Source organism: Capra hircus, chromosome 17 (assembly GCF_001704415.2).
Source record: "Capra hircus breed San Clemente chromosome 17, ASM170441v1, whole genome shotgun sequence".
Taxonomy (NCBI): Eukaryota; Metazoa; Chordata; class Mammalia; order Artiodactyla; family Bovidae; genus Capra; species Capra hircus.
The window spans coordinates 9,928,183-9,951,711 of NC_030824.1; the positions used below are offsets into that span (position 1 = coordinate 9,928,183).

General features: G+C 47.0%; 1 protein-coding gene across 1 annotated transcript; it reads left to right on the top strand.

The window, feature by feature from the left end:
* IQCD (IQ motif containing D) lies at positions 115–22,915 on the top strand. Its single transcript, XM_005691481.3, has 5 exons — positions 115–239; positions 13,595–14,409; positions 17,038–17,271; positions 20,840–20,911; positions 22,486–22,915. The coding sequence occupies exons 2-5, from the start codon at positions 13,681–13,683 to the stop codon at positions 22,786–22,788; spliced, it is 1,338 nt and encodes a 445-aa protein (XP_005691538.2). The 5' UTR covers positions 115–239; positions 13,595–13,680; the 3' UTR covers positions 22,789–22,915.

Sequence of the window (23,529 nt, forward strand, 5' to 3'; positions counted from 1 at the left end):
CGTTCAGCTTAACCCTGAGGGACGCCCGGCTCTTCCAATTGGTGGAGAGTTAGACACACCTTGTTTCTGATTGGTCAGTCCTCAGGAGGTGGACCAAACCGAGGGGAATAAGGAATCGAATGGCGAAAAGGAAAGTTAATCAGACACCGAGTCCCGCCTTCTGAGATTGATGGGTAACCTAGCAACGCAGGAACAGCTGTGGTAACCAAGGACAGAAAAACTTAAAGACCACCGAGCAGGTGAGTGATCATGTGGGGAAGGGCTGGAGATGATGGGGAGATGTTGAATGGGATCTAGTCCTCTTATCTTTTTGACACTCTGAGGAATCAGCATCCCGTCCCCCCTCCCCCCACCGCTAGCCCGTCCCCAGCTCAGGACCCTGATCTCCAGCCCCTGCCTCAGTCTGGACCTCCCTCTCGACCTTCTGCAAAGACGACTGGGCGTCCTCTTTGGTGTCTCTGCCTCTACTCTGCCCTTCCTCTTGTCCACTTCATGGTTCCACTTCCTCTTCCGTAAAACGTGGATGATACTAGTCAAGTGGACTCACACCAAAGTTAAACTACTTTCAAGTTACACATAGGTGTTGGGGGTGAGAGAGTAGTTTTATAAATCCCCTGCCATTCTGTCAACAGCCTATAAATCCCAAGGTGAGCATGCAATGAGAGTGAGTGTTTTAATTATGTACCTTTGTACCAATGTTGGCCTTTTGTGCTATAATAACTTTAGACCTTAACTTCCATCGCTGTCCTTAAAATAAAATTTCATTTACATACTCAAGAGAAAGGGTTTGTTGCAAGGATTAACTAAAACAAAGTAGAATAGTTGTCGCCAGGGGCTGGGGGAGTGGGAAACCGGCAGTTATTACTTAATAGGTACAGAGTTTCAATTTGGGATGATGAAAAAGTTCTGGAAGGCAGATGGTGGTGATGGTTGCATATAGATATGAATGTAACAATTTAATGCCACTGAATTTTAAATGGTTACAGTGGTAAACTTTATGTTGCCTGCATGAGTGCTCAGTTGCTTCAATTGAAGTCGGTCTCTTCAGTTGTGTCTTGACTCTGCAAACCCTTGGACGGTAGCCCGCCAAGGCTCCTCTGTCCGTAAGGTTTTCCGGGCAAGAATACCTGAGTGGACTGGCATTCCCTCCTCTAGGGAATCTTCCCAACCCAGGACTCCAACCTGGTCTTCTGCACTGAAGGTGAATTCTTTACCCCTGAACTTATGTATATTTTAACACAGTAATAATTTTTCAAAGCAACTATAAAGCTAGACAAAACCATCTATTGCTAAATTAGCACTCTGAAAATCAGCCAAAGTCATACAACAAACTGAGAGCTTTTATTCATAAAACCACCGAACTTCAAGTTTGTTCTGTACTTACCTGGGACTTCTCTGATTTCCCCATACTCAGTTCTATCTGGCGTAATAGTTCAACCAGGGCGGGTAGCCCCCTGAAAACCAAGCGCTTCACTGTCGCTGTCTGATGGGGCTCACTTGATTTGGAGGACTCTTGGCTAAAGTAGCAATCTTGGTGGGACGAGAACAGGGAACGCCAGCGGGTGTAGCAGTCCAAGGTTGTAGTTCTATTCGGTGCCAACACTGCACTGAAAACTTGGAGTTCTGGGGAATGGGGCATCCATGCGGAACCTGATGAGCTCTGTCTTACCTTGACTGACTAGAGGTTATGCGCATGTGCAGCAGAGACCTGCTCAGGCCCAAGCGACTTAGAAATGCTTGGCTTTTGGAGCCTGGTGTAGACAGGTGTACTGAGTGCACAGGGTACTTGCCATCCAAGAACAGGAGCCTTACTGGTTCAAAGTTTGAGCACAACCCCTGACTGATTTTTGGCTGAATATTAAACTATGTGGATACATAGGTGACCCCTAGGAAGCCAAGTTTTAAAATAAAAATATGCAAAAAAAAATTAAGCAGAGATATCAGTAGCTGCACACCATGGAGGAGACTGACTTGACAGATTTAGTCCAGGAAGTAAATTACCAAATGCCCAAGCAAAACAAAAACAGCAATCATTAGGAAAAAAAAATACTGTGTTGCTATCAAAAAAAAAAATTTCCCTCTAAGATTTCCAGTGTTCAATAAAAATTGTGAGATGTGTGTAAACATACTCAGGGGAAAAACGCAGTCAACAGAAACAGTCTCTCTGTGTCCCCAGATGTTGGTTTCAGCAGACAAGGACTTCAAAAAAGCTATTATAAATACGATCAAAGAACTAAAGAAAACCATGTTTAAATAACTGAAAGAAGACAAGATAACAATGACTCATCAAATAGAAAATATTTAGTATCCCAGAATAGATTATGATAAATTAAGGTGTACATTATAATCCCTAAATCAACCACTAAAAAAAAAAAAAAAAACCACTCAAAAAATATTTTAAAAATCAATGGAATAATTAAAAGAATGGACTAAAAACATTTAACACAATAAAAAGCATTCGGTAAATAGCATGGGGACAAAAAAGAAAAGGCATGAGATGAAATGCCAGAAGCCAGTGTGAAGAATCCTGCCCGTGACAAGGTCATGAGGAAGGAAGCTGACATACGCAAGGTCGTGATCAGACTTCAGAGTTCCCCCTGGCATTTCCTGAGCATGTACCCCCAAAAACCAAAAATCTGCCGGCCTTTGTACTCTGCTTTTCCACTTTTCTGATATTCTCTGGAAAAAAGTCAATTCAGGGCTTTAGTCTTCTGCATTTGAAAGGAATGTTTCAGTTAAACCCCCTCTGATTGCTCTCTAGCTTGCCTAACAGGTTCCCCTGACCTCTTACAGCTTGTGAATTGCTTACAGCCCCCCAACCGTGAGAGGCACAAAGCTTAAAAGCATCTTAAAGATACAGAGCCTTTTCTAAAGAGTTAAAAATTATATTGGTAGAGGGTTTTCGCTGTTGACTCAATGACTGCTGCCAGGCCTCCATATTCTTTATCTTTTAGGCACCTGGGAGGATATTAATCAATGTAAATGGGATATGGAAAAAGATATATAGTAGTTCTGATGTTAGCAACACTAGACTTTTGAGTTAATTACTTCTCTTTGTTATATATCACTGCACTCCTCTTGTGTCCTTGCTATGTAAGAATGTAACTTTACTTAGTGCTTTCTGAGAGTGGCACCAAACCTTGGGAAGATCAACGCAAATAAGTCTTCTGGTTGACAAACCCTTATCAGAAAAAAGGCTGTAAAATGTTAATTGGCCCTTTTTGGCCAGAAGATGATGTAAATCACCTAAGACTTGTGTATACAATTAGGTATGCAGAGAAAAAACCTGGTTTTGATAAGAGTCTGGACTGCTAACACTGCATAATTTTGTATTACCCATTGATCCCTATGTACAATCAAAAAAGGTATAAAAGGCCTTTCTAGACAATAGGGGCTGGAGCCAGTCGCTGGACTGGTTTCCCCCGTGTGTGTCTCTCTCTCTCTCTTTTTCCTTTTCCTCTTTACTTTAATTTCAGGCTGAATTCCCATCTGGGGCGCCGAGGCTCGCCAAGTCTACTTACTTGCCCTGGCTGTTAAGACCCGCGCGAAAGGGAGCCTAAGGCGAGGCACCCTTAGATATTCAAGCGAGCACCAGTGGCCCAACCTAGATGGTGCAAGTTCCTTGTCTGGAATTTTATTGGTCTTCCACATAATCCAAGTTATTCAGCCCTCTTTCTCCACTTAATTTTCCTACTACTCTGTTTCTTCCTAATCTAATCTTATATCAATCAATAAATAAGTTTTTCTCATGCCAACACCGTCCACACTTTGAATTCCCTGGATCCACCGGGGCTGGACCCCGGCAATGAAATAAATAAAAATTAGTAAATTAGCAGATGTAAATCCAACTATATGAATAATTTAATGTAAATTATTAAATGGAAAAAAACACTCCAATCAAAACAGAGGTTGCCAGACTAAATTTAAAAAATGAGACTGAGGAACTCCTTGGCAGTCCCGTGGTTAGGACTCAGTGCTTTCACTGCCAAAGGTGCAGCTTCAATCCCCGGTCAGGGAGCTAAGCTGTGTGGCACAGTCAAAAAAAAAAAAGAGAGAAAGAAATGCTTCAAAATAAATAAATACATAAGTGAGACTGAAATATATTCTGCCTACAAGAAATTCATCTTATATTAAAAGACACAGATAATAAAAAAAATTGGACTCCATGCAAACAGTAACCATAATAAAGCTGGAAAGGCTAAACTGCTATCAGACAAAATTGACTTTAAGACAAAAAGAAAATACTACTAGAACAAAGAGGGACCATTTGATATTGATAGGAAGGCTAATATACCAGGAAGATATAGCTGGACTGACCAAGAAAATAAAAGGCACAAATTGCCAAAATCAGAACTACAGAAACTTAAAGAATTATAAGGAATATGATGAAAAACTTCATGCCAAAAAAATAAGACAACTTAGATAAAATGAATGAATTCCTCAGTTCACTTCAGTCACTCAGCTGTGTCTGACTCTTTTCAACCCCATGGACTGCAGCACGCCAGGCCTCCCTGTCCATCACCAACTCCCAGAGTTTACCCAAACTCATCTCCATTGGGTTGGTGATGCCATCCAACCATCTCATCCTCTGTCGTCCCCTTCTTCTCCCACCTTCAATCTTTCCCAGCATCAGGGTCTTTTCAAATGAGTCAGCTCTTCGAAACAGTTGGCCAAAGTATTGGAGTTTCAACTTCAACATCAGTCCTTCCAATGAACACTCAGGACTAGAAAGACAAATTATTAAAATCGACCCAAGAAGAAAGAGAAAATTTGAATAAACCTATAACGAGTAAACAGATATTAAGACTTGGTGCTTTCACTGCTGTGGGCTCAGGTTTGATCCTTGGTTGGGGAACTAAGATCCCACCAGCTAGACGGTGCAGCCACAAAAAAAAGAATTAAGAACTGAATCTTTTCTCCCTATTCAATTGCTAAATTCCCTGCCTCTACATACTTCCCTTTCTCCCTGAGAGAAAACTGCTCTGGGCAGTGAGGCCAATGTATAACCTGATTTATCCCTCAACATATAATCATAATCATAATCACTCCACTTGAGAGAGAGCTTTTAACCCTCCAAAGGGCCTTCCCATCTGTTAAACCATCCTTCCTCAACCCAGTTCCCGTTTGATGGCTGTGACAGGTGTGTGTTCCCATGTGCAAAAGAGATAAGGGACTTGCCCAGACTTATTCCAAGAGCCCCTGGCAGGGGAGGATCCTGCACCCAGGGCTCCTAAGACCCAGCTGGTGAATCTGATCTTGATTCTGTAACTGATGGTGGTTTGAGATGGCGCTCATCAGACAGATTGGGCAAGGCATGAGCAAGCCTTCCTTTGAATCTGGATAGAGCACTGGACTTAGCATACGGGCAGGCAAGAGTTTTTTTGGGGAGCCAGGCCACTGTGGTCCAAACCAGTGGTTCTCAATGAGGAGCACCGCACACCCACCCCGCAGGACCATTGGGCAAAGTCTGGAGATATTGCATTTCCAACTGATTGGAGCTAATGGCAAGAGAAGGATGCTACTGGCATCAAGTGAGTAGAGGCCAGGAATGACGCTAAACATCCTACAACACACAGGACAGCCTCCACAATGATCTGACCCAAAATGACAATAGTGTGGAGACTGAACAACTCTGTTCTACACTGGTATTTTCACACAAGTGCTACACACATACACACGCACCCCCCCCCCAACCTTTCCCCTTCAAGCCCTAGTTAGTGGAACTGAAAGCAAAAGGGATTAAAAATCAAGATCATTTGAAATACAGAACATCAGAGGAAATTCTCTCTTTGACCTTAGCTTTCAAATAATGGCACACATTATTTGTGCCGTCTGACTCTTTTTTGATCCCCTGGACTGTAGCCCACCAGGCTCATCTGTCTATGGAACTTTCCAGGCAAGAATACTGGAGTGGGGTTGCCATTTCTTCCAAGAAATATTTCCAGCCCAGGAACTGAACCTGCATCTCTGGCGTCTCCTGCATTTGCAGGCAGATTCTTTACCACTGAGCCACCTGGGAAGACCCTAGCAGCAGGTTATATCCTATGGCCAATCAAATGCCTTTAACATAAAATCTTTTGGATGCAGGTCTTTTTTTTTTAACCACAAGCCAGGCAAAGAGATACATTTTCCTCCTCAACCTGGCGCACAGCACAAGCCTGTTTAAATACAAAAGGATACTTACTACATGCAGTGTGCTCTGATATTTTTTATTTCATTTATTTTTAATGCTAGTCTCAACAGCCAAACTGATTCCACCATTCACTAAAGGGTCACAGTTTTTAAAAGACTCTTCTGCAACATCTGTCAGTCAGGAAAAGCCAGTGTTTTGCATCTGATAAGATTATGATTTAAATGTATACATACATTTAAGTGGGGAAGTCTATTTTAGAAAAATCCAAATTCACTGCTAAGAAATTCTTCCTTCTGTCTGAAACAACCGAAGTGATACTACCCACAGTTGCAGAGAACCAGAAATAAACACTTTGACAGCTACATTGCCAAAAGAGGAATTAAAAATTGTGATGAATTAATTTGTAAGAGGGAAGAGCCTGGAAAATGGTGAGTGGTTTAAGCGGTCTCTGTCTTCCTCCATTACTTACAGAAAGTCGTGAATAATGCAGAAGGCTGCATAATTAAAAACAGAAATAGTAAAAAGGAGTAGAAAAATGGATCCATGTTGGCTGTTTATAAACCTTTCTGCGCAAAAACAAATATATATTATTTTGAGGAAAAACACACATTCTGTTTTAAGAAGTCTTCAAATGTCAATATTAAATCATATCATTTTGGAAGTCCACCTAAAAGCCCAACATGATTGAGTCCGGACTTCATGTCATGCTCACAACAGTTTTATCAAGCATGGCGTCTGTTATTATCCCCATGTCACAGGTGAAAGTGAAATTCTAGCTCAGTCATGTTTGACTCTTTGTGACCCCATGGACCATAAAGCTGCCAGGCTCCTCTGTCCATGGACTTCTCCAGGCAAGAATACTGGAGTAGGTTGCCATTTCCTTCTCCAGGGGATCTTCCCAACCCAGGAATTGAACCCAGATCTCCTACATTGCAGGTGGACTCTTTACCATCTGAGCCACCAGGGAATGTCACAGTTGAGGAAGCCGAAGATGCTCAGAGACATTAATAGACTTACCTAAAGCCACGGAGCAAGGAAGTGGTGATCCCCTAGGACTGAACTTCAAATTCTTCTATCATGGGAACCCCCAAACTTAATCACCATGCAGCGGGCTCATGTTTTCCTATCCAGATTCAGAGATAAGGGCCCAGAAGTTTAAGTGAATTTGCCCAGGGCTATAGCCGTGGCCAGTAGCCATAGAGAGTTATTCATTATAAGCCTAACCAGCAGCTTGGAAATCTGTCCCGTGGAGCACATTCCGTCCCAACCTCAGACACTATTCAGAGCCCTCTGTCTCCAAGGCCCAGGGTAACACTGGAGCCTGCGGTCACGGAGCCATCTCCGCCGATGAGATTCAGTCTGTTACTACCGCCAGTGTTCACGGCTCCACCTCCAGCCCAGGAATCTTCCACAAGCCAGAAGCCATCCAGGGAACACAGGTTCTCAAAAAAGACAAGGGAGGACTGAGTAATCCTTCAAAAGTGGCCATAGGGGGACTTTCCCTTGCAAAAGAGTCGGCCACGACTGAGTGACTCACCAACAACAACTGCTTGCTAATCTTGCATTTTAAGGATAGCGTTCCAGTCTCAGACTCATCTTGCCTGGGTCCCAGTAACTAGCTGGAATGAAATAACATCAGGAGGTAGACATTGTCATCTTCTGTTTAATGAGTTGAAACAGATTTTCCAGTTACAGCAGAGATATAAAGTTTCCTTTTTAATGAGAAGTACTTAAGAATGAAAGTGTACTTAAAGAAAATAACTGAGTGGATAATAGCACAACCTGGTCTAGGGATCTGGTAGAAATCACAAAGCTGACATACCAGTGAGAGGGATTTGGACGACACTGAGTTGGAACCAGCGGTCATGAGGATATCTCTTGTTACCCATCACTGTGGCATCATGCTGACCTGTGGGCCCCGTGTCATCATCAGTTACATGGTGTGTCTTTGTAATTTGCCCATAATGCCTGTCTCCTGAGAAACCCGTATGCGCGTCAGGAAGCAACAGTCAGGGAACAACTGACTGGTTCAGAATTGAGAAAGGAGTACCACAAAGCTGTTGTCACCCTGTTTATTTAACTTATACGCAGAGCACATCATGCAAAATGCAAGGCTGGGTGAATCACAAGCTACAATCAAGATTGCCAGGAAAAATATCAATAACCTCAGATATGCAGATGATACCATTCTAATGGCAGAAAGTGTTGATATCTGGCAGAAAACAACAAAATTCTGTAAAGCAATTATCCTTCAATTAAAAAATAAATTAATTTTAAAAACTTAAAAAAAAATGAAGAGGAACTAAAGTGCCTCTTGATGCAGGTGAAGGAGGAGAGTGAAAAAAACAGCTTAAAACTCAATATTAAAAAAACTAAGATCATGGCATCTGGGCCCATCACTTCACGGCAGATAGAAGGGGAAAAGGTGGAAGCAGTGAAAGATTTCCTCTTCTTGGGCTCTAAAATCACTGCAGATGGTACTCCAGCCATGAAATTAGAAGACCATTGCTTCTTGGCAGGAAAGCTTTGATAAATCTAGATAATATGTTAAAAAGCAAAGATGTCACTTTGCCAACAGAAGTCTGTATAGTCAAGGCTATGGTTTTTCCAGCAGTCATGTATGGATATGAGAGCTAGACAATAAAGAAGGCAGAGCACCAAAGAACTGATGTTTTTGAATTGTAGTGCTGGAGAAGACCCTTGAGAGTCCCTTGAACTACATGGAGATCAAACCAGTCAATCCTAAAGGAAATCAACTCTGAATATTCATTGAAAGGACTGATGCTGAAACTGAAGCTCCAATACTTTGACCACCTGATGTGAAGAGTTGACTCATTGGAAAAGACCCTGATGCTGAGTATGATTGAAGGCAGGAGAAGGGGATGACAGAGGATGAGATAGTTGGATGGCTTCACTGATTCAATGGACATGAACTTTGGCAACCTCCCGGAGATGGTGAGGGACAGGGAAGCCTGGCATAGTGCAGCCCATGGGGGTCTCGAACAGTCGAACATGACTTGGCAACTGAATAACAGCAGCAACAACAAAAATTTCCAAAGTATGTGATTGCTTGACTCCAAAATATAAAACCCAATGAGAGGTGATTAAAGCTTACCCTGAGATGATTTAGTCTGTCTCCCTCACCTGCTTGTTTTTTTTTTTTTTGGCACTCAGCTTGTGGGATCTTAGTTCCCTGACCACTTATCAAACCCAGTCCCCTGGCTGTGCGAGCACTGAGTCCTCAACACTGGACTGCCAAGGAGTTCCTAAGAGTTAGTTAGTATTTAAATGGCATTCCTTAAAGTGAGATGCCCCTCATACCCACCCACACCCACACCCAGACACACACAAACACTCTGTCTCTCTCTCTCAAGCCTGTTTTTTCACACCCTTTGACTTCTCCACGGACTAGCGCTGGATTTGAGGGTACTTGTAGGTGCTGGATTTTCTTCTCCTTTTTCTCCCCAGGGGGAAACATACATAATTTACCTCAAACCTTTTTTTTTTTTCAAACTCAAAAATGTTCCAAGAGGGAATGTAATACAATGTCCAACAAGCCCATTTGAATGAAAACGAGGTATAATTTGCATGATAAAGATATATTTCCATTTATAAAGTTCAGCAGCAGAATTAATGACAAATAAAGGGATGATCCAATTAAAGTCCCCCCTCCATTAACAGCAGTGCTTCACTCTCAGGGCAGGAATCTTACAAGGAGAGGCTTGCGTTGGAAGCGATTTAAATATTAAGGTTGGTGGCATTAAAAAGGACATGAAGTGATCGCATTAGAATTCAAGGAAAAGAGATTCTCCAGTGATTTTTGTCATCAGAAGTCAGACGCATTTCCCCCAGTCCCAGCGCCACTGGCTTTTTCTGGTTCACCCAAATGAGCTGTCAGGAACTGATGGGCATCATCATAATCAAAGAAAACAAGTTTGCCCTTTAAAGCAAAAGAGGTAATTTGGCTGAAAATGGGAACATTTTCGTCAACACTGCATTCAATGCCCTAAAAACTTCGGGCATTCTGATTTATGCTTGAGAGCTTGGGTGGACAATGGGGAGACGTGCCTTCATGAAACACTTTGTTCACATCCATCCTGTGGCTGGATGGGGCGGCGCAGATTTCCTTCATCCCCAGAGAGGCTGAGGACCCTCCACGGCCATCCCTAAAATGTTATTTTCAGGAGAAGCCTGAAGCAACTCACAAGATTTATTAAGGCGCAGGAAGCGGGTGGGAATCAAAGACAGGCAAGACAGAGCACCCCCCTCTCAGTCCAGTGGTTAAGACTCCGACTCCCAGTGCAGGGGACATGGGTTCAAAACCGGGTCGGATCCCACATGCTGCATGGCGTGCAGCTGAAAAAAGAGGGAAAAAAAAAAAAAACAGTGAGAGAGAGAGAGGATTGAACATCTAGATGCCTCCTTTTCAGCAAAGCAAAGAGTAAACAGAAAGAAGCGGAGGGAATCCAAGAAACAAGAAACACCTAAAGGGCCAGAGAATAGGAAGAAAGGCAGCCAGATCAGGTGCTAGCATCTGACAACACAGCTTCATCTCCTCCGTCCATAGTTGCTGAGCTTTCACGTGTGCCTGTTCCACATCCCAAACTAGGTTATAAACTCTGGGAGGACAAGAAATACCTTGCATCTTTTTTAATATCCCTGGGGGCTCAATAAATACCCAAATGGGTGACTACTCGGACAATCTTTCTTACTGGGAGCAGCAGCAGATGTAAGCAGACCAGTTAAAGAACTCTTTAATCACGAAGCGAGCACCATCAAGGGCCCTGTTCAGTGGCAGAGAGGCTGCTGAGGAGGAAACAGACTGGGAGCTCTCAAGGGTGAACACAGATAACTGGGTGGTGCGTTGGATATGGGAGAGGAGGCAGAGTTCGGGTGGCACTCAGGTGTCTGGCTTGAGCGATTCGGGTGGCAGAGTTGTTGACCATCCAGACAAGGGGTACTGGATGGACAAGGTGAGGAGTGGAGACATGGTGGGGTCCATCTTTGACACGGTATGTTGGGAGGTCCAGCTGATCCCGGCCATCTGGATCTCCGGGGAGGAGCGGGGTGGTGGGAGATGCAGACTGGGAAACCACTGAAGTCCTGAACTTGGGATTTCGTTTTCCCCTAGATAATAATACTCGTTATTCATCGAGCACTCACAATGTCCAGGATCTGTGCCAGAAACTTTCCCTGTGATGATCCCTGTCTAATGACTCAGGAAGCCCAGGCTTCAGTTCAGTTCAGTTCAGTCACTCAGTCGTGTCCGACTCTTTGCGACCCCATGAATCACAGCACGCCAGGCCTCCCTGTCCATCACCAACTCCCAGAGTTCACTCACACTCACATCCATCGATTCGGTAATGCCATCCAGCCATCTCATCCTCTGTCGTCCCCTTCTCCTCCTGCCCCCAATCCCTCCCAGCATCAGGGTCTTTTCCAATGAGTCAACTCTTCGAATGAGGTAGCCAAAGTACTGGAGTTTCAGCTTTAGCATCATTCCTTCCAGGCTTAGTGGGATTAAATAGCCAGCCCAGGGTCCCGCAGCGAGGATCTGAAACTCATATGGGGTTGCTGCAAAGCTTAGTACTCTTAGCCATCCGGCCATATAGGCAACACTGATGACTGATTTCTGAATGCCATCATAGGTATTTTTTTTTCCTGAAAGTTTTTTAAACTTTTAATTTTGTAGTAATTATAGATTTACAGAAAAATAGCAAAGATAATACAGAGAATTCCCCTGTAACCTTCATTCAGCTCCCCCAGATGTTAATATCTTACATAACCATGGTTTGTCAAAACTAAGAAATTAAAATTATACAATGCTAGGAACTAAACTATCAACTTTATTTGGCTATCATAGGTTTTCCTACTAATGTCCTTCTTGTGATCCAGGAGCCACTTCACTGTACACTGTTGCATCTAGCAAAAAAGTTTTTCTTTTTTTTAAAAAAAGTATTTATTTATTTGGCTGTATCAGGGCTTGGTTGTGACACACAGGATCTTCATCACGACACTCTGGCTTCTCTCTAGCTGTGATATGGGCTGAGTTGCCCCCTTGGCATGTGGGATCTTAGTTCCCCAACCAGGGATTAAACCTGAGTCCCCTGCATTGGAATGCGGATTTTTAACCACTGGACCCCCAGGGAAGTCCCTAAAACAGTATTTTTTTAAAAATATATAGTTTTAAAGATTGAAGTATGCTTGACTTACAATATTTGTCAGTTTCAGGCATACAGTACGGTGGTTCAGTTTCATATATATACATATATGTACAACTTTTAAGATTTTTTTCCATTATGTTATTACAAGATATTGAATATAGTTCCCTGTGCTGTACAGTAAATCCTTGTTGTTTATCTATTTTATATACAGTAGTGTGGATCTGTAGATCCCATACTCCTAAATTATCCCCACCTCCTTCCCCTGTGATAAACGGAAGTTTGTTTTCTATGTCTGAGTCTGTTTCTGTAGCAAAACAGTTTTTTAAGTTGTGCTTTGAAGTCACCGGTCATCCCCACCCCGATTTTTAAAATACATTTTTAAAAGCCAGGGCAGATACACTGTGCTTGTCCTCGTGGTGCTTGCTCTCAGCGCTATTACGTGCTTGTCTCTCTTCTGCTCTCTCTGGCTGTCCACCCCTGCTGGCTGCATTGCCCAGGCTCCCTTGTCAGCTGGTTTCCCCCTGAATTTGGTCAAGAGGAGGTGCTGGTGTTAGATTGGAAGGCTGGATGAAGGGAGGAACCAGATTTCCGCCCCTTCTCTCTGCTTTGGGCTGCATTTCCAGCAGAGGCCACAGCTCCTCTGGGGCTACAGTGACTCCTGGACAGGAAATGGCTGTGGCTCCAGCTTCCCCCAGGGGACCCTGATCCCCAGACCCACCCCTCCTCCTCCTGCGGTGTGGCTTCTGGCCACCGCCAATCGCTGGGTAGCTTCCCGTTCCCCTCGTTGGCCACTCAGCTCTTCCATCACTCATGTCACTGGTGTGCGTGCTCAGTCATGTCCGACTCTTTCCAACTCCACGGACTGTAGCCCACCAGATTCTTCTGTCCGTGGGGTTCTCCAGGCAAGAATACTGGAGTGGGCTGCCATTCCCTTCTCCAAGGGATCTTCCTGACCCAGGGATCCAAACCACGTCTCCACTGATATCTCCACTGACGTTCCCACTGAGCCACCTGGGAAGCCCAGGGTGTGTTTAAATACTTAGAATGATGTCTGTATTCCTGCTTGGCCCCTGCCTGACACACGTGCCTGAGACCCACCTCCTTATTTGGTCCCCTTACCCTTGGGGCCCTGACACTGTCACAGAGCCAAAAACTGCTTTCCGTGAGAAGTTCTGGGTCAAAGATGCAGAACATCTAAGGTGAACTCTCCTCGTCAATAGTTTACAGCTGCTATGGCCACGCCAGCCATCCCGATGTCAGCGTGACTCTGCTGACTGCCTTATCCTTCCTTTTTCAGGGTGGCCAGACATAATCAAAGCAGGAGGCCCAGGGAGCCTACCCAAGTCTCAATCTGTCAGGGTGTGCAGAGGCAAAGCCCATAAAATGGCTCTGGACGTCCTAACTGTGGCCCCCCTCTACCAAGGTCTTGATATCAACAAAATAAGGCTGATAGCCCAGACAACCAAAAAGTCCACCACCCCGCCGAAAGCCCTGATCCCCGCCAAGACCAAACTCACCACCATCGAGACCAAGAGGATCATGTCCGTCCTGGACGAGACCATCCACAAGGTGGAGCTGGTGAGCCTGCTGTCCCACGCGGCGTCCGATTCCAAGACTTCGGAGGGGATGCTGGGGCCGGACATCGCGAAGGCAGTGAGGGAGCACGAGGACCTCTGCCAGACCTTCCTGGGCCGAGTCAGTTACCTGCAGGAGGAAGAAAGGAAACTGAAGGAGGCGGAAGAGTTCGAGGATGAAGCGTGGTTCCGAGAGCGCCTCTTCGCCATGGACGTGCAGAAATCCCAGCTCCCGCCGCTGATGCAGGGGATCAAAGAATCCACCAAGAACATCGTGAGACTCCTGCTCAGTAACCCCCAGGCCGCCAGCCTGCTGCAGGCGGAGACCTTGGGCAGGAGCAAGGAAGCCCAGTGTTTTATCGATAGCCTGGTAGAACTCCGAGGTTTCCTGTTTGAGAAGTTACTCACCAGTCCCATGGAAGCCAGAGACAAGATCCAGTTCATCCAGGACATCACCCGACGGAATCGGAGGCACCAAGAGATCATTGACACCCTGGAAAATGAACTGGCCGCCTGTGTGAAGAACAGGAATGCGGAGGTATGAATACACGGTACTGCTCAGATTACAGCGGGAGCCCCGGGGAGAGGTCCCACGTCTTTTGGCAATTGAGGTTTCTTCCCTCCACGGTTTAAATAGTTGTTTTCATTCATTTGCTCCATGAATATTGTTTTGAGCACTCACCAGGTGCCAGGTCTTACGAATGATGAGTCCACATGGTCCCAGCCTCATGGAATTCATGAGAGGGAAGGCAGGTCTTAAAGAGCTGATTTAATTACAGTCTTGAGAAGTACAAGAAAGGGTTAAGTACAAGGTGCGATAAGAGAGTGTTATAGGAGGCCTGAACTTGGAACTCAGAGAGGTGGAAGCCATGACTTGAAGAATGAGAGGGTGTAAACCAGGTGGGTGAAATAGAGAGGGATCTTCCAGGCCAGGGCTGGGTAATAGGTGTTTAAGACTTTGCTGAGAGATCACCTTTGAGGTGATCTTTGGAATGTGATCTTTGTCCTGAGGGCAGGTGAGAGGGGTGGAAGTTCTAGAACAATTTTTAAGAGAGAAAAGGATAACACGATCCCAACCTAATAACCATCTGGGGACACCTACTGTGTTATTTTATTTTAAAAATTATTTTTGTTCATTTATTTTTGACGACCTGAGCTTGGTCTTCGTTGCTGCCTGCGGGCTTTCTCTGATTGCAGTGAGCCAGGGCTCTCCTCTATTTGTGGTGCGGCAGCTTCTCATTGTGCTGGCTTCTCTTGTGAAGAACAAACTCCAGAGCATAGGCTGGGAAGCTGTGGCGCTCGGGCTCAGCTGCCCCACAGCATGTGGGATCTTCCCAGACCAGGGATCAAACACATGTCCCCTACATTGGCAGGCTGATTCTTCACCACTGGACCACCAGGGAAGTCCTATGTGTTATTTTTTTACATACATTTTCTCACCAACATCTTACAAAGTCCCTGGAGATGATGTATAAGTATAGGTTTAGCTGCTAAAACAAAGAGACCCCAAATAATAGGGGCTTAGTCAAGCTGGAGATGGATTTCTTTTTAACAGAGAGCCGGCATGGAAGTTCTGCTTCTTAAACTTGTCAGGGGCCCAGGTTCCTTCTGGCTGGCTTCTCTGACATCCCCCACATGAGACTTCAAACCGTGGACCCAACAGGCTGTTCCAGCTTCCCCCAGTCATATTGTCATTGGTCCAGCCAGCAGAAAAGAGGAAAGCAGAGAAGGGGGCTTTGACCTGCTCTTTTGGGCCGCTGCCTGGAATCAGTTCTTAGCCAGTGCTAGAGATGCTGGGAAAGTGGTCTGTAGCTGGGGCCAGGCTCCCAGCAAAACATTTTGCTCTACAGCCTTGCCAGGGAGAGCAGGTCCTGGGGGACAGCTGCTACCTTTTCATCGCCCTGCGATAGATGAGAGACCAAGGCCACTCTCCCTCCCTGGTGCACTGGTTTCCTGACTTGGTCCTGTTCGGCATTCGCTAGGGCTTGTTGATGACTACTTGTGTGATGATTTGATTGGGGTCTGGGTCCCCCACAAGAGGACAAGGACCTCGTCTCTCTCAGCCCCCCACTGTGTCCCCAGCAGACCTGGCATGAAAAGCGGGCATGCTGATTATTTGGTGAGTGCAGAGATGACAGGCTCCCAGGAGCTCAGTCAGAGAAGGTCACTCAGAGGTTGGAGGGGTGACTTAGAGACAGGGACAGGACCCCACCCTGCCAAGTGTCTTTGCTGATCTCATTCCGGTGGTAGAAAACAACTTGGGGCTGCCAAGGTGGACAGATCTGGGTGGGCAAATTTCATTTCTGCCAGGTGGGCAAATTTCATCAGGTCATCGGATCTCAGTGTAAAATGAGGGGGTAAAACCAATTAGGCAGGCTTCAGGGGTCCACACGAGAAGCTCTGACTCCTCATAGCATTGCCTGCCTTCAAACCCAGCACCTGAAGGTTGAAGAGTTGCCCACAGGACAGGCTGGCCTCCAACCCCCTCCCCAGCCCCACCTGCCACTCCCTGAGTCCAGGAAGTGAGCTCAGACCCACTTCGGCCCCCCTGCCAGCCGCCCCCCAGCCCAAGGCTGCCGGCCTGAGCCAGCCACAGCACCTTTGTGTTCAGAGGGAAACTCTCGTGCTTGTGATCAGCCTTTGGAGCTTATTTACAGAACAGCCCAACTCCCCCGCCCCCAACCCTAATTCCTGTTTCAGAACCCACTGTGGGGAGGAGCCAAGCCAGGCCCTCAAGGGGAGAACTGGTGGCATTCCCTGTGCTGGGTGTTTATCTCACACCTTCATGCATCACGCCAGGTATCTCTGCCAACTGGGTACTTCCCATTGCGCCTCAGGCAGGAGCATGGAGCTGTCTCAGGCACGCTGAGCCCATGGCTCACGCCAGGAAACAGAGGGTGGTGGCCACAGACGTGGGCTCCAGATGGAACAGACCCAGCTTCAAATTCCAGTTAAGCTGCACAACCCCAGACAGACTCAACCTCTCCATTTTCTCGTCTCTAGGCAGGCGGTTCCGTCTTCATCCTGGGCCAGGGGAAAGATGGGGAGACATAATAATGCCTCCCCCCCCACACCTCTGAGAGCTGCAGGCACGCCAGCCTCTCCTGCCACGGCGACCCACGATGATGGGCGGTATCCTCCAGAGTCTCTCCTCTTTCCGGTCCAGGTGGAGAAGGAGAACTTTGTGATCCAAGAGCTGAAAAACCACCTGCACCAGGTGCTCAGGTTCTCGGAGAACAGCCTCCTGCGCACCAAGCAGGAGGCGGAGAAGCAGCAGAAGGCGGACTTCCGGGCCTCGCAGGCCAGGGTGGCTGCGGTCCAGCAGGAGATCCTGGTGCTGCAGTCGCAGTTCCACAACCTGGTCATGGAGAACCGGGACACAGAGCAGGCGCTGAGGAAGGTGCCCTGGGGAGGGGGGACACGGGCAGGGGGCCACCAGGGCGGGGGGAGGGCAGAGGAGCCGGGGGGCACTGGGGGCAGAGACATGGGGTCCCACTACATGCCGGCTCTGTGATCTCGAGCAAGCTCCCAAGCTCCTCTGAGCCCCGCAAGGAGGAGGACACCCACCCACCCATCCTGCAAAGGAAATGAAGGCACCCGGAAACCTCAGGCAAATCTCTCAGCCCCCTCCAAGCCTTAGTTTCCATATCTTGGAGATGATCACGATTGAATAGGCCTCAATGAGTTATTACAAGAACTAGATGAGATGGTGGGTGGAGAGCTGGTGCCTAGTAGGTGCTCAATAAGTATCCTTTCTTCATCCACCTTCTCCCTCATCTCAGCCAGGACCCAGGCCCCGCAGGCACCCCACAAGCACCAGTTTGCTGTGGACTCCCTTTCCACACAAAGGGCACGCTTGCTATTACTTGTCCTCACTTTGTTTTCATTTCACAACTCTTTGGAGAATCTGCTGGAAGCCCTGGGCCTCTCCCCCATGAAAAGGCATAGGTGCCCCTGCACACAGGGGTGGGCAATTCTTGGGTCACAGGCTCCCTGAAGCCAGCCTGTGCATGGTGCGCAAGTTAAGAACTTTTGCACTATAAGGACTGTGTGTTTAGTCACTCTGTTATGTCGGACTCTTTGCAAGCCCATGGACTGTAGCCCGCCAGGCTCCTCTGTCCATGGGATTCTCTAGGCAAGAATACTGGAGAATACTGTCCATTTCCTTCTCCAGGAGATCTTCCCAACCCAGGGTTCGAACCTGGGTCTCCTACATTACAGGCATATTCTTTACCATCTGAGCTACCAGGGAAACCCGTAAGAACTAAGGAGCCGATTTTTTAAAATTGAGGTGAAATTCACATAGCAAAACATATAACCATTTTATTCAGTGGCACTTAGTATTCACAGTGTTGTACAACCACAACCTCTCTCTAGTTCCAAAACACTTTCATCACCTCCAAACAAACCTTGTACTCATTAAGCAGTTTCTCACCCACTCCCCTTCCCCCAGCCCCTGAAAACCACTAATCTACTTTCTGTCTCCTTGAATTTGCCTATTCTGGACTCTTCATGTAAACAGAATCATCAAATATATGGTCTTTCTAGCATCTCCTTTTCAAGGTCTGCCCACATAACATCTGCCAACACTTCTCTCCTTTTTATGGCAGAATAACATTGCAGAATTCCAAAGAATAGCAAGGAGAGATAAGAAAGCCTTCCTCAATGATCAGTGCAAAGAAATAGAGGAAAACAATAAAATGGGAAATACTAGAGATTTCCTCAAGAAAATTAGAGATACCAAGGGAACATTTCATGCAAAGATGGGCTCAATAAAGGACAGAAATGATATGGACCTAACAGAAGCAGAAGCTATTAAGAAGAGGTGGCAAGAATACACAGAAGAACTGTACAAAAAAGATCTTCACGACCCAGATGATCACGATGGTGTGATCACTCACCTAGAGCCAGATATCCTGGAATGTGAAGTCAAGTGGGTCTTAGAAAGCATCACTATGAACAAAGCTAGTGGAGGTGATGGAATTCCAGTTGAGCTATTTTGAATCCTAAAAGATGATGCTGTGAAAGTACTGCACTCAATATGCCAGCAAATCTGGAAAACTTAGCAGCGGCCACAGGACAGGAAAAGGTCAGTTTTCATCCCAATCCCAAAGAAAGGCAATTCCAAAGAATGTTCAAAATACCGCACAATTGTACTCATCTCACACGCTAGTAAATTAATGCTCAAAATTCTCCAAGCCAGGCTTCAACAGTATCGAAACTGTGAACTTCTAGATATTCAAGCTGGTTTTAGAAAAGGCAGAGGAACCAGGGATCAAATTGCCAACATCTGCTGGATCATGGAAAAAGCAAGAGAGTTCCAGAAAAAACATCTATTTCTGCTTTATTGACTATTCCAAAGCCTTTGACTGTGTGGATCACAACAAACTGTGGAAAATTCTGAAAGAGATGGGAATACCATACCAGCTGACCTGCCTCTTGAGAAACCTGTATGCAGGTTAGGAAGCAACAGTTAGAACTGGATATGGAACAACAGACTGGTTCCAAATAGGGAAAGGAGTATGTCAAGGCTGTATATTGTCACCCTGCTTGTTTAACTTATGTGCAGAGTACATCATGAGAAACACTGGGCTGGATGAAGCACAGGCTGGAATTAAGATTGCTGGGAGAAATATCAATAACCTCACATATACAGATGACACCATCCTTATGGCAGAAAGTGAAGAAGAACTAAAGAGCCTTTTGATGAAAGTGAAAGAGGAGAGTGAAAAAGTTGGCTTAAAACTCAACTTCAGAAAACTAAGATCATGGAATCCGGTCCCATCACTTCATGGCAAATAGATGGGGAAATGATGGAAACAGTGACTGACTTTATTTTTTTGGCCTCCAAAATCACTGCAGATGGTGATTGCAGCCATGAAATTAAAACATGCTTACTCCTTGGAAGGAAAGTTATGACCAACCTAGGCAGTATATTAAAAAGCAGAGACATTACTTTGCCAACAAAGGTCTGTCTAGTCAAGGCTATGGTTTTTCCAGTAGTCATGTATGGATGTGAGAATTGGACTATAAAAGAAAGCTGAGCGCTGAAGAGTTGATGCTTTTGAACTGTGGTGTTGGAGAAGACTCTTGAGAGTCCCTTGGACTGCAAGGAGATCCAACCAGTCTATCCTAAAGGAGATCAGTCCTGGGTGTTCATTGGAAGGACTGATGTTGAAGCTGAAACTCCAATACTTTGGGCACCTGATGTGAAGAACTGACTCACTGGAAAAGACCCTGATGCTGGGAAACTTTGAAGGCGGGAGAAGGGGACAACAGAGGATGAGATGGTTGGATGGCATCACAGACTCAATGGAGATGAGTTTGAGTAAACTCTGGGAGTTGGTGATGGACATGGAGGCTTGGCGTGCTGCAGTCCATGGGGTTGCAAAGAGTTGGACTGAGTGACTGAACTGAACTGAACATTCCATTGTATGTACAGGAGCTGATCTTTTAAAGACAGAATTAGAGCACATTCCTCCGCTGTGTCTAAATCCATGCAACAGCGAGCGTCCCCTCCCCCTTACACTAGAAACCAAACTCCTCCCGCTGCAGACCCTCCTTGTGCGACATAGCTTCTCACTCTGAACTCACTGGGACCATGCTCACCCGCGGCCATGCCATCCCAGTCACACAGGCTCAGGTGCCTATTCTTTGAACATCACGAACTTGTTCCCAGCTCAGGGCCTTTGCACCTGCTGCTCCATCTGCCTAGAATGTTCTGGAGCCAGATAGCTGGCTTCACATCCGAGCTCTGACCACCCATCAGTTCCGTGGTCTTGGGTCCAGTGAGTCAGTACTCCTGATCTTCTGTGCCCTCATCTATGAAATGGAGAACCTACCTTGTAGTGTGGATTCAAGTAGGCGAGGTGTGACATACTGCCTGCTGACACAGAGCAGCCTCGGTGCCGTTCATTGTTACTATAGGTCCATCAAACAATGACTAATTGAATTTTTTTTTTTTTCAGAAAAAATATAAAGTGGAAACAGAAATTGAGAACTGGATCCAGAAATACGATTCGGAGATGAGTGAAAAGCAGGTATTTGTCTGCCTAATTCTGTCTCAAGTGTGTTTCCCAAGACCTTCTAGGAATCGGGGTGAGGGGGCAGGGGAAGAGAAGCCCTCAGATGGTCCATGGTCTACACCCAGTTCTGGGCCTCCTCAGAGTGACTTCCCTGTCCCTTCCTTAGGCTCAAGGGTGTGTCTAGCCTGGGGCAGTGAGGGGAGCCGTGGCAAAGGAAGGAAACGGAAGCTGCCAGCCACTAAGTGGCGTTTGACACCAGATCCAAAGATCTCGGCTCCATCTAGGGTCAACATCCCAGGCTCCCTGTCCCCTCCTGTTCAGCTCCCTCCAGCAGCCCCACCAGCCAGGACTCATCTGTGCTGGATTCAAGTACGAGTTCACCTCCACCACTCCACTCAGTTACCCGGGAACTTTCCACCAAGTGCTTGAGATGGGCCGGGTGCCAGCCTCCAGCAGTGAAGAAAGTCCCCATTGTCATCTGGAGGTTCCACTCTAGTGGCACTTATGTCCCTGTGTGACCTTAAGCAAGGGACTTGACCTTGGATTCTGCATGTGATCAACATAAGCAGTAACACCCAGGCCGGGACCATGGTGGGGATTCATTGAGGCTCGTACAACACAGGATCTGGCCTGGAGCAGGTGCTCAGGGGACAGCAGCCTATAAAACAGCGAGGCCCTGAGGCCTCCATGCAGCTCTGTGCTGACATCAGTGGCCCAGAGCCCAGGGCCCCAACTTTGGGGACACGAAGGCCTGGTGAGCACTGGAGAGGACCTCAGCCTCTGAGTGGCCCAATGTCAGGCGTGCTGTCAAGAGTAGGGCAACTCGGGGTCTGTCTGATCCCCAGCGCTCTAGGAAGGGGGAGACTGGAGGCTGTGCTCATTTCTCTGTTCCCAGTGAGAGTGGTGGGTTAATGATGGCAAAGACAGAGTCCACTTAGCTCTGCCTCCTCTGGAAGTACTGTGCTTCTAATAGATACTTGGTGGGAAAGAGGGAGGGAGGGAGATAGGTGTGAATTACAGCAGGAGAGGCTGTGGTTAGTTAGAGATAGGGAAGAACTGTGGGGTTCCATCACCCGAGGAAGGTCCTCTCTGGGTATCTTTGTGACACAGACCACGTTGATGGCAGCAGCTGGCATTTTTTTAAACGTCCCCACTGTGTGCCTGGCGTCACCATCTAGGACGTTGCATCCAGCCCAACATTTAATCAGGGAAATAATTCCCACCCCTGCTCCTGGGTTTGGAATTGTCTCCACGTTTCAGATGAGGAAAAAGAGAACGCTTGGAACAAGGTGAAGCCCCTCAAGATGCGGCCAAGCTGAGATTAGAAGCCCAGTCGGCCCAGCTCACAAGCTGGGTGTTTTCCTCACTCCTGAAGTTATTTAAGCCGGGCCTCACACCGCAAGCTGGGGATGGACGGCCATCACCTCTCCCCTTCCCATCCGGGCCTGGGATGCAGACAAGCTTAACATTGGCGGCCATGGCTAGGGGCAGCAGCACCTGCAGGGAGGCTGGGAGCCTGTGCACAAGTGGGTGGAGACGGGAGCTCTGAGCCTGGCGGTGGCCCACCCGCTCCCTGCCTCTCGCCCCAGGACGAGTACGAGGAGCTGGACATCATCCACAAAGAGGAGCAGCTCCAGCTGGAGGAGCTGAAGAAGCGGTACGATGTGCTGGTGGAAGAGTTCTCCCAGATCCAGGCCGAGCGCGAGATCTTGGCCAAGAAGAGGCTAGAGGACGAGCAGGAGATGGTGCGCATGGTGCGGGCCGCCACTCTCATCCAGGCCCTGTGGAAGGGCTACCTGGTCCGCTCCATGCTCAAGTCCAAGAAGAAGAAGCGGGGCAAGGGCAAAGGAGAGAAGGAGAAAGGCAAGGGCAAAAGAAAGGGCAAGAAGTAAGTCCTCCCTTCGCGCTCGCCATAATCTAACCTCTCACTCGAGAGCCTGCCTGGGAAGCCCCTGGGATGGGGAGCCCCATGGTTTATGATTTTAACGCTTTTTCAAAATTAAAAACCATTGTCAAGCACAGCCTACAGATAAACTTCATTTTCCCTGGGGCCCCTGGGTGGTGTGTCCACGCTGCAGATGCTTTGTCCATTGTCGGGGGCGGGGGGGAGGGGGCGGAGAGGCGGTGGGGAACGCCCCGGGCTGCACCCCTCTCTCCTGCCCGCCTCAGACCCAGACCGGAAGTTGCCATGACTGCGACGGACACATCACTGGCCAGGACAGCTGGGTGTGGGTCATAGCCGCCCCCAAAGGCAGGCGGGGCGAGCAGAGAATTCCTAGAGGTATAGGGAGGGTTTCGGGCTGCCCTCAGTCCCTGCTCTGGGAATCACTTTGTTTACAACTTTGCCCCCATTTAAAACTGTGAAAGCGCAGGGTCAAAAACCTGCAACCTCACATTGGCCTTATTTGGTATCCAGGGGGGGTTGAACAATGTATTTTTTAATTCACTTCTGGCATTAAAAAAAAAAAAAACAAACCCAGAGGCTATTGCTTAGAAATGCCATTTCTGAGAAAAAAAAAAAAAACTCAGCATCCAGATAGCTTGGGCCTCCATGTCTTCAAAAGATGGGCAGCAGCGCCCCCTATAGATGCCCATAGATGGCAGAGACAGGTTGCCCCAGTCCCCACCACTCC